The sequence below is a fragment of the Suillus paluster genome, assembly GCF_016628075.1.
Source record: "Suillus paluster strain FC165 chromosome Unknown EDB91scaffold_43, whole genome shotgun sequence".
Lineage (NCBI taxonomy): Eukaryota > Fungi > Basidiomycota > Agaricomycetes > Boletales > Suillaceae > Suillus > Suillus paluster.
Window position 1 is genome coordinate 290408 of NW_024537603.1, and position 14280 is coordinate 304687.

Here is a 14280-nt window from a genome sequence, read left to right on the forward strand (position 1 = left end):
ACTATTCTTGCAGTTGAACAGATTAATGTAAACACAGGTCGGGGGGGAACATCGTCGAGTCTGGATAATAGATATGTGTCGAGACTTGAATCTGAGGGAAAGTGACCGCGATGAGTAGACTTTCCAACACCAGAGTCAGTGCGAGTGTTATACCTCACATTTATTATATGTCTGTCATGACCGTTTCGCCCCACAGGGAGAACATGAGGGCACAAACATGCAAGCATGCGGCTGTGGTGACTTATGCATATGCACGAACCGAAAAAGGGGTTACAAGTTAGCACGTGATTCAGATTGCTCCAAGTTCAACATCAACAGCAGCGAGGACTGGAGACACGACCATGTCAAACACAACAACTCTCCAACCTCATCATTTTTCAAGCGGGACCTTCTATCCAGATATGCGACTTGCCGAATCAAAAGATGTAGTTCTTCAGCCTTTGTCAATCTTAGTATGGTTTTCAGGTGCAGTACCTCGTCATCTCGCTCATTCGAATATTGTATGTGATACGATTTTCTTGAATAATGACCACTTATGCTGACAAACATTCTATAGCCCATTGAAATTACTGTGTCTTTGAAAGACGAATATAAATCATTCACAGTACCAGTAATTGAGATAGTGTCTCAGCAGCATCATCACTCGAATAATGTATGTATCTGCACCAAAGTTTTGCAATGAGACTAACCGTAGTGCATCTGAAGTCCATGGCTTTCAGTCAATCTTGCTCTGCGACTGATAGCAACATGGCTTTTTCCTTCCTTCCCCTGCCACCAGCATTCGATCACATGGATTCTGACCACTGGGCAGAACTCTTGGACAACATCCAATCCTGGCTCATAAAATCTGTAGATCCGATAACGCCTGAATGGACTTGGGGTCGGGAAGCGTTCTGGTATGCATTCATCACCACCCATCCCGACTTCCCAAGCGGAAAGTGGTCCTTCTGGGATCCTAGTATTCCCATTGAGGGCCAATTCATCGAGGAGTGGGTGGGGAGCGGCGGCGGCATCAGTATGGCCATCGACGACAATGACAATGACAATGACGGCAAGCTAACCACTGTCTCTACACACGGTGATACCTTGGACTACATTTGGTCTGAATTTTCAAGGCACATCGCGCTTTTTTATCCCTATCCTTTGCTTTCTACTTCATGATTTTTCCTCCTTTGCACATTTGGGACACTTAGCATGATATATAGGGTACCACATCATATCATGTCTGCATGTTTTGTTGTCACTGTATCTTGTCTTTAAATCAATATATATGTCCAATGACAAGCTCATAATCATGTTCCCTCATGGTTTGCAATGCGAAGTGTGACATTAGACTATACTGCAGGACAGAGCTCACAGGATGTACAGCTGCTCACAGCATTCATCCGTAAAATACTTAGAAAATACTACACAGAGTCCCAGCTCGTCACATGATGCAAGCCACATGGCACTTTTTCCTCGAGTGACATCACCACTCGAGGAAAAAGTGCCATGTGGCACAGCGCTGTGCTTAGAAAATAGAAGTCACAATTCAAAGCATATGGATCTGCATCGCGAAGTCAAATGTCAAGACAAAATAAAATTTCATATCCATCGTATTTACTGCTACTAGGTACTAGTACAGCTATAACGCCCTATACTTGTTGCGTCGTATATGCTATACCTGTCTTATGAAAATTCTATATCTTGCATCCTATGCTGTACAAGCAAGGCTGCCGTTATAAATTCTACACTTGCCGTGTACATGACATACACCTTTCATATATAAATCCTATGTCTTGTTCCCTTTGCCGTGCATTTGTTGGTGTCGTTGTCTGGCCAATGCTTTACTCCCGGCACGGAAACAGGCTAACTTCGTATGTTGATTCGGTGTCTTTCCACGCTCGGGTGAATGTCCTGGACTAGATCTCTTATGGTGACTTGATCTTGGATAATCGTCAAATAAATTTATTATTTATCGTAAATGTACCATTTATGTATGAGGTTCTGGTTTTATCATATACATTTAAACTATTTTTCGTCAAATATTCAACGTGCGAATTTGACGATTGGCCGTGTAGACGAAGCGCTCATATCCTGCCAGTGGCGCCACGTGCATCTTCCTCATGTTTGTACTTACGGACTGCGTACGTGGATGGTCGTGACAACTTGAAGGTGCTGCACTTCGTATACACTTAACTTTCAATTGGGGAGCTCAGAATCATGGCTCGAGGACATATAGGCTGGTGCATCTCACGGCTATTATTGTGGCGTTACCAGCGAATTGAGGCAGACAAGAACGGTGTTCATATTTCACAATTAGTCCAAGGTTCGTTCACTTGCTCTTGCATGCAGCACTCCTGAGAGCGGGACATCGATCAGTGTCGGGTAAGCAACTTAAAAAAAATGATATCACGCACTCTCTGACAGCGAGACATCGCCGTGGCACCATCAGTCTTCTGGTAAGCAACACGTGACAGATCATCAGCTGTCTGAGAGCGGGACATCGCCGTGACGCCATCAGCGTCGGGACCTAGAAGCCGTAAGTACACTAAATTTTTTGTTTAAGAATGTTTTCGAAGTTTCACAATGACAAACAGTTTGCTGGACATGAAAGTTGCGAATAACGAGCATTTCGGGGTCAGTCGTGTGATTGGAGTTGATATTAGACCATTGAGTGCTCTCCATCGCACTCAAATATTTCCGGGAGATCTGAAACCATCGTTTGCATTCTCGACTTCCGATTGTTAGACACAGTCAGTGCTCAGCAGAGAAGCGTACTGACCAATCGATCGAACAACCAGCCCGTCGTCAAAGCAAATACACAATAGACCCGAGACCAAGGTGATTCTCAGCGCCACAAAAATGACACTTGTAGGACACTCCCAAGGATGATGTCATCTGCTGTTCAATGATTACTCTCATGACGATCTTTGTGCCTGCTTCAATTGTTGGCCATTCATCGCTTGTAAGTCGGGTTACTTCAGTGCCCTCGTCGATGCACAAATAGTAATGTCCTTCCTCGATATACCGTCTCTGAATTCGGGCTTCAATCGACTTGTGTTTAAACAGAACTTGGAGCATGTCATTGAGTTGCTAAAGAGAATTCGATGAGTGAGCTTCCCTAAGATTGATTTTTACGTTGGTGAGACAGACCTGAAATGAGGTGCAGAAATTCACCGATACTAGATGTTCGTGGCCTGTTGCATCTACCAGCATTTGGGGAGGTCGAATTGAACTAGTGCGATGATAGTAGGTACTGGTGAATGTAAATTGACTCTGTAGCATGTAATAGACTATGAAGCTGCAACATGAACTTGGTTTGCCCAGACCTAATTCTGTCCTCTAAATCACCCCAGAACACCAAATCAATGCCAAGATGGAGCTCCAAAAAATGCTATGATAAAACTCGGATGAGATTTACATGCTCCTCAAGGTGCACAGTATGATCATCCCTTGGATCGTTTCCCGTGTTACACACCACCGCCGGTTGACACGTGTCCGCGCGCCTCGAAAACGATTGTAGTCACGGCAGTTCCTTCGTCGACAACGACCTTGACATGAGATTCTCGAACGCTAAGGATGAGACGTGGTCCCAGCACAAACATTTGTATGAACTGGGAAATTTGGAGCGCGCCATAATATACACCAGATTCCACAGAAGCTGACTCCTGTAGAAATGATGAGGCGGGGTCAGATGCACTGGCAGATGAGTCAGTGGCAGATCGGCGCACCGTGATCTTTCGAGACAGTAAGCCGAGGTCGATGCAGGACATGACGACAAAGCTAGCACATACGAAACTTCAGTGGGACAAGATAATAACATCCAAATTACCGAGCTCACCCTACGAAGTACAGCACGTGACTTTTTATCAACACCGCGAAAGAATCTCCGATGGTCGATCCTGTCGGTGATTGTTGCAATTCACGGAAGCGTTTTAGAACAATCCAGGCAGCAAGGAAGAAGGCGAGGATCTCCCATGCGAGGGTAGGTATGAAGATCTCGTCATTCAGATATACGTTGTCTTGATTGCCACTGTTGACGTCAACACACGTATGAATGCCCGAAAGGACGAACTCCTCTGGTATGCGTCCATCAGTCTCATGTGCTCAAGGCTTTCATCCAAAATTTAAGCGTACCCCCTGAAGTACCAATGTTTGCCATTATCGTCATCACTCCGGAGGCGATTGTGGAAGCCAGGAAGACTACAACCACAAAGATGAGCATCGGTTTGGATCGTTGATACATGGCATGTATCCGGGTGATTATGATGACTTGCATGATATTTTAGTAAGGTCAATATCAGTAGGGTACCACAATGCAGCTCACCGCCCAGCATGGCATTTACGACGACTGGCGTCCATATCTCCATGAAGGACATGATAGTGCCTGAAAAACCCAGTTACCGATTCGCATTCGTGGAATCAATGTTTCAAATGAACTCACAGCTGTTCTAGTTGTTATGATAAAGAAACAAGCTAAACGAGAACGTCACTCACCCCTATGTAGGAGTACAGTTAGTAGTTGAATGAGAATGGCAGGCATCGGTGCAGAATACACACTACATCTGTAATCGGCGATGGCATTGGATTTGCTGCATGTCGTCAGCCAGAAGATACGGAGATATGTGATGATACATACCCAATAGGTAAACGCTGATTGGGAGAGATGGTGTATTAGCACAGTGCATCGACATTCTAGTTAGCTCGCAAACATACACCGAATACAGTATTCCAAGATAGCGCACCTAGCATATGTTAAAGTCAGCACAACTTGGCAACTGCCTTGAAACATTGGCTACGTACACAAATATAAAGAACAGTGATGTGGGACCAACGTCGCCTCTGCCCCAAATAAACTATTGTGCTCCCGAAATATAGGATTTTGCTCACCCAGATCAGTTGAAACTGTTAAAGCATTGATCTCAATGAGATGCTGCGCTGGTAATGACATCGACTAAGGACTTGCCTCTTGTGGAAATGTCAGTACTTCAATACACATCGATATCAGTGATCCTCTCAGAAAATATTATGTCGCTCACTCCAATCGTATACCACCACAGTAGAGGATATAACTGTGAAATTACAGTCAATAGTGAGATGGCACCAACATCATCCGACTTTCTCTCCACGAACCTATAAAATAATTCAATACACGACACCATTCGAGGTACGGGCACCAAGAGGGATTTTTTGAGACCATGGTCATATTGGGATTGGCGAGGTTGGTAAACGAGGGCGTTCGTGCAGATATACCATGGTGTCCAGCGCTTTTATAGTTATCACTGTGGTTATCCGAGTTATGTAGTTGTTTGAAATCACGTACACAGAATGGCAGGTCGCTGAATGTTTGAACGCCGGAACCTGTTCCAATGCTGTGCTGAAGAGCTTCGAAGCCTTCTGCCAGGTTAATTCGCATCAGTGATCAATGATCATGTCGTTATCCCATTGATATCAGTCTAACGCAGAGAAAACTGCAGAACTTCATTATGTCTTAGCTGTCGGATCCATGAACTAGAGTCTAGTTACAGCTGAGTCTCAACTTCCTGTGCTGCCAGTGGAACCGTCAATTTGCTGTCTCTCATGATAAGCTCTTATTCGAATTCGAATTCAGCGTGATGCCATTGGTTGATCAGTTGCTTGCACTGCTATCTCACGAGGTGACGTACGAGCAGGGTGATGCCATTGGGTCACTGGGCGCAACTTGGATTCGCCATCGAAAGATTTCAAATCGCAGATTACCATCGATTCCGGTAACGTTATCTTCCATCTGATCGCACGAAGCAACATTGTCGCACTGTTGCTGCACCCATCATAATATATGCTTTTAGCCTTCGATGTCAGACTTTTGGTGTGTGTGTCGCAAGTATTTTAACGGCGAAAGGACTTCGATTCGAGCACGATCAACATGGTACCGCCATCTTCAAGAAGCGGATGATGATGAGAAGGAGAGTGTTCGTTTGGCAAAGTTTTCTGATACATTCCGTGCATTGATTCCGCCTGCACACAGTGTTTTGGCTGGTCCGACCGACGTGAAATGTCTGAGTGAATCTAACGACGACGACGACAGTGTGCCCAGACTTCAAGGTCTATTGGACTGCCTTGCCGAAGGACACCAAACAGGTGAGTCGTCGGTTTTCTTTATCACACAATGTTCTTACGAGCTTTATTTTACCAGAAATACGATATTGAAGCAGCTCAATTGGTAAGTTGTACATTTCCACTGTGTCTACATTATGCTGATGTATCCCGGAAGTCGAGAATACAAACGACGGTTTCAAATCTCTCATCGATACTCGAGTTCGAAGGAGAGCAGTGGATCATTTGACGTGGATACCAACGACACGACTGACGCAGAAATGCGTTTGATTCGTAACTTTCACGTCCTGCAAACCGTACGTCATCGTTGTCATCATTAGACTTGGCTAGCAATCTTATGCTAAAAACTTACTGATATCCCCCTCAGGAAGTGTGTGACCTCGTCTTTGTGCTGCTCACCCGACGCCGATGTCCCGCTCTCAGTTTGTGCGTGATCTCGTCTTTTGAACTGCTTGACCGAGCCTGATGGTGCCACGACGATATTGCGCTCTCAGTCCGTGCGTGATATCGTCCTTTGCGCTGCTTTCCCGACGCTGATGGTACCACGGCGATGTACCGCTCTCAGCCTGTGCGTGATATCGTCCTTTGCGCTGTTGACCCGACGCTGATGGTGCTACGGCGATGTCCCGCGCTCAGTTGGTGTGTGATATCGTCGTTTGAATTGCATACTCGACGCTGATGGTGCTACGACGATGTCATGCTCTCAGTCTGTGCGTGATGTCATCTTTTGAGCTGCTTGCTTGAAGCTGATGGTGCCATGAGGATGTCCTGCTCTCAGCCTGTACGTGATGTCGTCTTTTGAGTTTCTTGCCCAACCCTGATGGTGCTTCGGCAATGTCGCGCTCTCAGTCTGTGCGTGATCTCGTCCTTTGCGCTACTTACCTGACGCTGATGGTGCCGCGGTGATGTATCGCTCTCAGAAAGTGCGTGATGTCGTCTTTTGCGCTGTGTATTCGACACTGATGGTGCCACGGCGATATCGCTTTCTCAGTCTGTGCGTGATGTCGTCTTTTGAGTTGCTTGCCTGAAGTCGAAGTAACCAATGAAGAATTTTACTTCTCGAGCTCTATTTTTCCGTAAGCCGCTAACAGGAAATTCAACCACATAAACAACAAGGCAGTCACATTGTGACGTCCTCACATCTATGTAAATAACCTGGGTCACTCATGTTCAACGTTCAGCGTTCAAGAGAAACCAACTTTTCAGATTCTTTGTTCTGTCACGCTTATAGTTTGCAACCTCGTATTGACTTTGTTGGATTGCACATCAATATGACCGCTATCGAAATACAACCAGTTCCAATTTCCTCTCCCATTCACAGTATTGCAAAGTCCATAAACTCTCAGAACTCTCAGCTAGTCCCGAGGCTCGCTCTCTAATCGTTCGATCTCTCGCCTCTCTCAGTACTGCAACGATGGTTTGGCAAGTTTGAGTTGCATGCTAACTACCCTTTCGTGTAGGAGTCGTTCACTGGTCTTCTCGACGACGATATTGCAACGTCCCTGTTGTTCCTGGACCCTCCAGAAACTCGGAGAAAAGTAGATATGGTCGCGGACATGAGTTATGACGTCGAGGTTCATCGCTCCACTAGGTATTGAAATTGCTCTGACGCCTAACCCCTAGCTCAAAGATGTTGCAGACCTTGCCCCCCGCTTCAGGGACGGAGAATTTAAGGTACAATTATGTTCATTATGTCGGCGACCGTCAGAGGTGCTCGTGGTTCTTGTAGGAGGTGATGGTCATTTCGCCGAAACTAAGACCCCCGTATTCCTCCAGGCAAGGCGTGAAGGCTGGTGATGTGATCTCAGCTTCAAGTTGAGGTTGATGCAAACCAGAATACCAGGGAAAACCCTGAGATAGACTTTCGCGCCTTTGACGGCCTTTATCTTGCGTTTGATGACTTCCTCAGCAGTAGTGAGCTGTTTCGCGCTGAAGCGGATGCCCATGCCCTTGATGTGGATGCCCCATTCTCCATAAGCAAGGTATGGGAATTGGGACGCAACCTGGGTGTCATTTGACGTGTTGAACTTGACGAGACGCGAGTTGTGACCGGAAACCGTCGCCGTGAGGGAAGGGCGATCTTAGCGTTGTCTGGAGAAGCGATTCATCATAAAGAACACAAGTCAATCCATTGTCCCTGACATTCGACCCCCCTTGAAGGGGTCGGCACAATAATTATACGTATGTACGCAAGGAAATAGTCCTCGAAGTACATAGCCAAATCTGCGATGGTCCAGGGAGGGTAGTAATATTCAAAACCAACCATAATCACGATCTGGTGCTCATCATTCTCCCCATCCTCGGTTCCAAATAGGCATCGTGTGAGTCTTCTTCTACTCATCCCTATACACCTCATCACCATCTTCATCAGCAAAACACTTTTTTTCCCACCATCAAAACATGGCTCGCCACAGCTTGGTCCCCTCTGTACAGGATATTGTAGTTTGTTGATGTTCCTCGATCTCGATCCCGCTGTACGTACAATGCCACATGTAATCAGTAGATTCAGTACAAAGATAAGCTATGCAGGTGGAAACATAAGATCAGAACCCACGTTGCTTCGAACAACAGCGCTGACACTCGGCGAGAGTCAAGTGATCAAGATGCTCGGACACTGGTGGCAGCTAGTGTGCATGCAAGTCAGTCATATGGCTGGTCTACTACATGCACAAGTCATCTCAGGTAAACATAAGTCTTACAACATTCTTACATTTAAAGCCAAGACTGGTGAAACAGTGCAAGACTCGTGCCAGTCTGGCGCCCCATTGCACGTCGGCCACCCTGACCAAAACAGCCTTAGTAAGGTCGTACCTGGCCATATAAGGTTCGTGCTGTTTTGTTGATATAGCAGTCTGCTTCCTGATTGTTTGGTCACTCTGATCCTTGCGCATCTCCATCATGCTCAGCTGTTCTTCCATGCACAGCTAAGACATGATGAAGTTCTGCAATTGGTCTATTGTTAGATTGATGATTACATAGTCGCGTTTCAACATCCTACAATTTACAAAGGAATTTTGATTGACCGAGGACACCTGAAACCGCATCTCCCATTTTACTTGGTTTCATATGACAATACTTGCTGCTGCGATCAAGCAAGATCTGATTCAAGCACAGGATGACCCACCTGATCACTATAAAAAGCGCCGAATGGTGGTATATCTCTACCCTCATTACCTGTGACAAAGAGTCCCGTCTGGTAAGTACTGATATATGAGGGGCTTGATCCAACTGGTATTGCAAAGTGGCTCATCGAGCTCCGTGAGTCTAACTGTCACATCTGCTACGTTGGCAAGAGATTAAAGATGATGACCGAGACTGGTCAGTAATTTGCAATGTTATATCACCACAATATAGCGGACCTACTTCACACAAAGATAAAGGGACAATGAACCCTTCTTTCAATTCTTTGATTCGTGCCTTGTCTGCCTCGAATGTTCGAGTCAGCTCGATAGTTACAGAATCCGACATCCTTGTTACCAACGAGTCCACACTCACTTTACGCTGTTTTACAGGCTACTGGAAGTTACACAAGACCTATTTTGCGCAGTCTACGAAGGCCCGTGGGTAGGTTTGGAAAGCGTATTCATTCCGGAAGTCGGCTCAGAGGTTGAAAGATTGGATTTACTTTTATCGAACGCGGGAAACGAAAATCGAGGGACAGCATGACAACGTCACAGGTGGTATGACTTCCTGCAGGATAGGCTCTGCGTGATATACAAATGACTAAAATAAAACTCACATCTGCCCCACAAGCCAATAGAAGTTCACCGCCAACCAAGCCAAATTGTACATCTTCCAAGCGTGATGGCCTTTGTCAACTCCCGCCCGAGCTCAGCATTGGCCTTCTGCAATGCAGATAATTGGTCCTTGTGCCCAATCGGCACAGTCGACAAAGTTGCTGAACGATGACTCATTCTCGCCATCGAAGCAAGATGCTGAGCATGACACAGGGAACGAGAGATTTGGTTCGCGAAGTTATCGTCTTTCTGCAGATTATTCAAACGGGTCGAGGTCCCGAACTTCGTTGGTGATGCCAGGGTACTGGAAGCCAATGCTACTGAAGGGCTGCGACAGTGCATGAAAATGCGGTTGCACAGAAGGCGGTGAACCGATCGAGGGAGGGGAGAAGAGGCCTAAGAACATGCTTGAGGATTCGATGGCACGCGTGTTCTGCCGGATGCGCTGGGACTGGAAGGAAAAAACGACACCACTGTTGAACGACATTCAGTTCAACAAGTGTATGAAAGAATTGCGCACCGAATTGCTGAGAGCAAAATGATATCTGCCATCAATTCTTTACGTCTGCTGACAGGTGTTGGATACTTGAGATCACAGATCGAGAAAAGTCGTGTATCCAAAGGGGTTGTTCGCTGTCATGCAATGTGTCAAGGGCAGGGCCAGTTGCCGTGGTTAGCGCGCTTTTGGTAGTCCAGAGGGTGGCCAACTGGAGACGCATGAAGTTCTTGCCGAACTTTTCCTATGACCGTAAGTGGTTGGTGTTGCGAGAAAATGAACTTTGCTACAATCAACAGGTAGCTTTACATCCTCTCCCACAAAGGAGTCGTCTGGGCTGTCTCGCGGGGTGTGCCGGGTCCTCTCTGCGACGAACTGGAGCAAGATCTGAGATGTAACTTCAATTCTGGGATTGCTTGGGAGTTGCTTGAGCAAGGCCATCTACTCAGTGTTGAGCATGTCGATGCCATTATGTGTCAGATGATGTACTGAGTACTGACTGAGTACATCTGCCGGCGCATATGAGGGCCTGTTGCGCCCGCAAGTGAACTACACGCAGGTTTCTAAGTCGGAAGTGCACTCCATCGAGTAGAACTACGTACCATGGCAGATATGAGATAAAGAATAATATCGAGTAATACAATAGACTTTCTTCCACTACTTCAATGCAATTCCTCGATTACTTTGACTGCCATAGAAACCGAACATGATCGTGCACTGCTGCAGGAGCAGAGAACGGTAGGGTACACCTAAGGATGGAGGAACAATTGAAGCACTGAGAAGTGGATGTGGAATCGGTTCAGGAGGCAGTACAAAACCTGAACGAGTTGATGTACGGTCTAATGAAGGACGGGAAACTAGTTGGATGACTGACGTAGGGAAGGGTGTGTGTACAAAATTTACAGGGTTTAGGAGGAGGGGCCCCGGGGGACTGCCTAGGTTCACGTGTACAATCGAATGATGAACGCGGAGTGGAAGGCCTGGGTAGAGCGTATGAGCTAAGTAATGGGACAGATCATCATGATGCTGGGCGCGGATGCGGGCTGCTGCAATGAACCGGGATTCGATGCGGTGAGAAGGTGCGCCAAGTATCATCAGCGCAAGTCCCCCAAGTTGATGATGGAACATATGGAACACTGAATTGCCCTCAAGTGTGGCAGAATAAACAAACCACGAGAGCGATACGGGACTCAATTCCGATCTTCTGTTTCTACTTCCTGGGACTTGCGAACAATTAAACGAGATCGTTTACTGAATCCAGTTGCCCGGTGAACGATCATGTTTGATTGCTGAAGTGTTACATATGGATGCTGAAGTAACGTGGGCAGCAGCGTAGCGACCGTGCGGTTCTTCCCGCAATTGGCGGGTTGTTTCCCTGCACGCCCACCACTACCGCCAGCACCAGAGTCACTTTGAGCATCATCTTCCTCGCCCTCGTGATCGATAACAACGTCCTCCCCACCACGCGGATGCGCAGCCGCGGTCCAAGCGATACGTCTGCCAGCGCCTTCAATGTGTACCATGCTGAAAGCTAGGTTGCAGATGCAGACGCACGTCGAGTGGAGCTGTTCGGCGTTTTTGCGGACTTTGATCCGATGGGATGAGTCTGTGAGCGTTTTCCCCCTGTTGCAGAAGATCAGTTCAGTACAGTTGCGCAATAATGATGTGAGATGGGGAATGGAGAGACGCACTTGAAAACAGCCCCCACGATACCATTCTCCTCCTCCTCTGATTTGTTATTCTTCTTCTTATCTCGGCGTTGTTCGTCAGTGAATTACCGTTCCGCGTTCATATTTGCGTGAGTGCTTTCTCATTGCGACTTCTTTGCGGACGCGAGCTTCGATGTGGGTGGGGTCTTGGACTGCGTCTGATGTTAGTGCTTTCATGAGATTCGATAGACGGACTGTGTGACGAGAAAAGTGAGTAAGGTTAAGGTCAAGGATGTTAGGGAGGAGAGGGATGAGACCCATACGAATACGATCGCGTTTATCTTCACGGTCAGCTTGACGGCGCTGTTTCCGCATCTGCTTTTGCTCCTGTAGTGGTATATTATAGTCATCATCGTATACCTGGGTAAGGATATTGAGATGCGAGAATCCGAGGAAGAGATCATTGTAAATCTTGCTAGGCAGTAGAGCTGCGTCCCACCAGTCCACTGCTGGAGGAGGTTCACGCTAAGGCCGTCGTCAGTTATGAACCGAACAATACTTTCTGAACGCACTTTGAGGTTCTTCTCCAAAGTCTCAAATTCAGAATCCAGACCAGCTTTATGCGCGCCTTCGGCAATACATTATTTGAGAGCCTCAAGCGAGGCTTCCTGACGAATTTGTTCGGCTAGCTGTTCATACTTGCCTTTCTGGATGAAGTGAAAAACCGCGACCGTGACGTTCCTTCGGTGCGCCTTCGAAACCGCTGTCTTTAGCTGCGCTTGAGATGGGGGACTGGGGTTGGTGCTGAGGGAGGGGTTGGGGCGTTTCGGATGTTTGCCTTTGGATGGCGTTGGTGTCAATGATATGTGGAGAGAGTGGGTGCACCTTGATAGAAGCAAACTTGGGCTGCATTGGTTTATATCGATCTTTCTTGGACTGCGGTGCGACAGGAGGAGGCGATCAGTGATCATTTTCGAGGCACTGACTGGAGCCGATTCAGAGGTAAGGAGACGTGCGAGAGCAAAGAGACGCACCGTATAATAGCTGTCTTTGACTGCAATTGCGAGAGAGGTCATCAATGTTCTGGAGCGGTGTGCCTGGCGCTGAGAAGGGACTGACAGTCTTGACTTGTGGAGTGACCTTTTAGCTGTTAAATGAATTAATGAGTAAACGAATACAAATGAGCAGGGGAAAGGAAAGGTGGACTCACAAAATCACTGTAAATAAGACTTGAGTAGGTTGAATAAGAGAACTAATAGGATCTATTGACCTTCTTGGTTTCTTTGTTAGTAGCTATTCCCATTCAATGCTTGTTTCTTGTCGCTCGTCGTTGGTTGAGCAATGCCAACAAGCGGTGCGAGTATTAGTTAACCCCTTCAACGGGGGTCGAGTCACCGTATCACTGCACAATGTTGCTTGGAATCGTCTTCACCGGGAACTAAACGTTTGCCATGGTTCCAGAACTCGATGTACTACATATAATAAGTACATCATACACGAGGTTTACAGTACTGCAGGAGTCCATGATTGGGGGGACAGCAACCAGTTAAATACCGCCCTCAAGCTTAATCTCTTTCGCTCCGCCACGTCTTGTTTTCCCTCGCGGCCTTACCATCTAACCTTGCCATCTGATCAACATACCCTTTCCGTGGCTCAAGTATTCGGGAAAAGCCATCCCAGTTCGTTTGAGGCGCCCTACAAAGAACAAACGCTTGACAGCTACCGACCATGAGGGTCATTGGATTCCTCCAGGCAAGGCGTGAAGGCCGGTGATGTGAGTTTTAGAAATCTCGACGCCCAGTTCTACACTCAAGCAAAGTTATGCAGTTCCGACTTCTCTACACACTGTTCAAAGATTCCATCTCGTCGAAATATCTATGCCGAAAACGCGACGACTTCAAGCTTTATGCTATGCGAATTTCGAACAAGGAGCGCCTTCGAATTCGCACTCCTCATGATTACATCCAATATCAAATGGAAATTTGCCAGGAAATTTGTGAATTGTGGACTTCTTTTCTCTCACCGTTCATTTGGACTTACGAGGATGGCTTTGAAATTCATTCTATCGCGGTACGCTTTGCTTCGCTCCGTCGCTCCAGGCGCCAACACTTTGAACCAGGAGTTTTATCCTAATGACAGTCTTCAAGATCCACTCGACCGCGACACGAGCCTTAGCAAAAACCATACCCTGCAACTAGCTTGCGAAACGGTGAGCTGGGCAAAACGAAGCTTTCAATTGTATTTAGCTGCACTAGGTAGAAGCGCTCTCCACGCTCCACACTGCTGGCATAATCCACTGCGACCTCACTGTGTAATATCA

At 46.9% G+C, this 14280-nt stretch overlaps 6 protein-coding genes across 6 annotated transcripts; 2 read left to right on the plus strand and 4 right to left on the minus strand.

Annotated features, from left to right (window-relative positions):
- Positions 1 to 365: 365 nt before the first annotated feature.
- Positions 366 to 996, plus strand: EDB91DRAFT_1023840 (uncharacterized protein; the record flags this gene model as incomplete). The annotated part of the gene is made up of 3 exons (XM_041312609.1): positions 366 to 500; positions 557 to 656; positions 695 to 996. Coding segments are annotated over 3 exons (537 nt in total), but the record flags the coding sequence as incomplete, so codon positions are not given.
- Positions 997 to 3130: 2134 nt separating this feature from the next.
- EDB91DRAFT_1144466 (uncharacterized protein) lies at positions 3131 to 5336 on the minus strand. The gene is made up of 13 exons (XM_041319144.1): positions 5116 to 5336; positions 5022 to 5054; positions 4949 to 4968; positions 4873 to 4887; positions 4786 to 4824; positions 4699 to 4727; positions 4622 to 4635; positions 4542 to 4574; positions 4310 to 4369; positions 4120 to 4254; positions 3824 to 4061; positions 3714 to 3765; positions 3131 to 3650 (listed from the first exon to the last, which is right to left on the minus strand). The coding sequence occupies exons 1-13, from the start codon at positions 5186 to 5188 to the stop codon at positions 3453 to 3455; spliced, it is 939 nt and encodes a 312-aa protein (XP_041175262.1). The 5' UTR covers positions 5189 to 5336; the 3' UTR covers positions 3131 to 3452.
- A 2556-nt stretch (positions 5337 to 7892) lies between these two features.
- On the minus strand, positions 7893 to 8060 carry EDB91DRAFT_1007781 (uncharacterized protein; the record flags this gene model as incomplete). The annotated part of the gene is made up of 1 exon (XM_041312356.1): positions 7893 to 8060. A coding segment is annotated over one exon (168 nt), but the record flags the coding sequence as incomplete, so codon positions are not given.
- A 1133-nt stretch (positions 8061 to 9193) lies between these two features.
- On the plus strand, positions 9194 to 10702 carry EDB91DRAFT_1083715 (uncharacterized protein; the record flags this gene model as incomplete). The annotated part of the gene is made up of 8 exons (XM_041315664.1): positions 9194 to 9274; positions 9321 to 9336; positions 9372 to 9396; positions 9591 to 9642; positions 9935 to 10043; positions 10176 to 10314; positions 10391 to 10563; positions 10611 to 10702. The coding sequence occupies 8 exons, from the start codon at positions 9194 to 9196 to the stop codon at positions 10700 to 10702; spliced, it is 687 nt and encodes a 228-aa protein (XP_041175264.1).
- Positions 10703 to 10833: 131 nt separating this feature from the next.
- Positions 10834 to 11631, minus strand: EDB91DRAFT_557961 (uncharacterized protein). The gene is made up of 2 exons (XM_041327703.1): positions 10914 to 11631; positions 10834 to 10860 (listed from the first exon to the last, which is right to left on the minus strand). Exon 1 carries the CDS (start codon positions 11437 to 11439, stop codon positions 10969 to 10971), a length of 471 nt encoding a protein of 156 aa, XP_041175265.1. The 5' UTR covers positions 11440 to 11631; the 3' UTR covers positions 10834 to 10860; positions 10914 to 10968.
- EDB91DRAFT_1295299 (pre-mRNA processing factor 3-domain-containing protein) lies at positions 11222 to 13036 on the minus strand (the record flags this gene model as incomplete). The annotated part of the gene is made up of 6 exons (XM_041324908.1): positions 11222 to 11934; positions 12003 to 12058; positions 12090 to 12485; positions 12533 to 12588; positions 12686 to 12896; positions 12947 to 13036. The coding sequence occupies 6 exons, from the start codon at positions 13034 to 13036 to the stop codon at positions 11502 to 11504; spliced, it is 1242 nt and encodes a 413-aa protein (XP_041175266.1). The 3' UTR covers positions 11222 to 11501.
- Positions 13037 to 14280: the final 1244 nt, after the last annotated feature.

Coding starts and splice junctions, on each gene's coding strand:
- EDB91DRAFT_1144466 (XM_041319144.1), bottom strand. CDS start 5,188: ATGACCATGGTCTCAAAAAATCCCTCTTGGTGCCCGTACCTCGAATGG. Junction 4,728..4,785: donor TCACTGTTCTTTATATTTGT/GTACGTAGCCAA, acceptor AACATATGCTAG/GTGCGCTATCTTGGAATACT. Junction 3,766..3,823: donor CACGTGCTGTACTTCGTAGG/GTGAGCTCGGTA, acceptor CGTATGTGCTAG/CTTTGTCGTCATGTCCTGCA.
- EDB91DRAFT_557961 (XM_041327703.1), bottom strand. CDS start 11,439: ATGTTCCATCATCAACTTGGGGGACTTGCGCTGATGATACTTGGCGCA.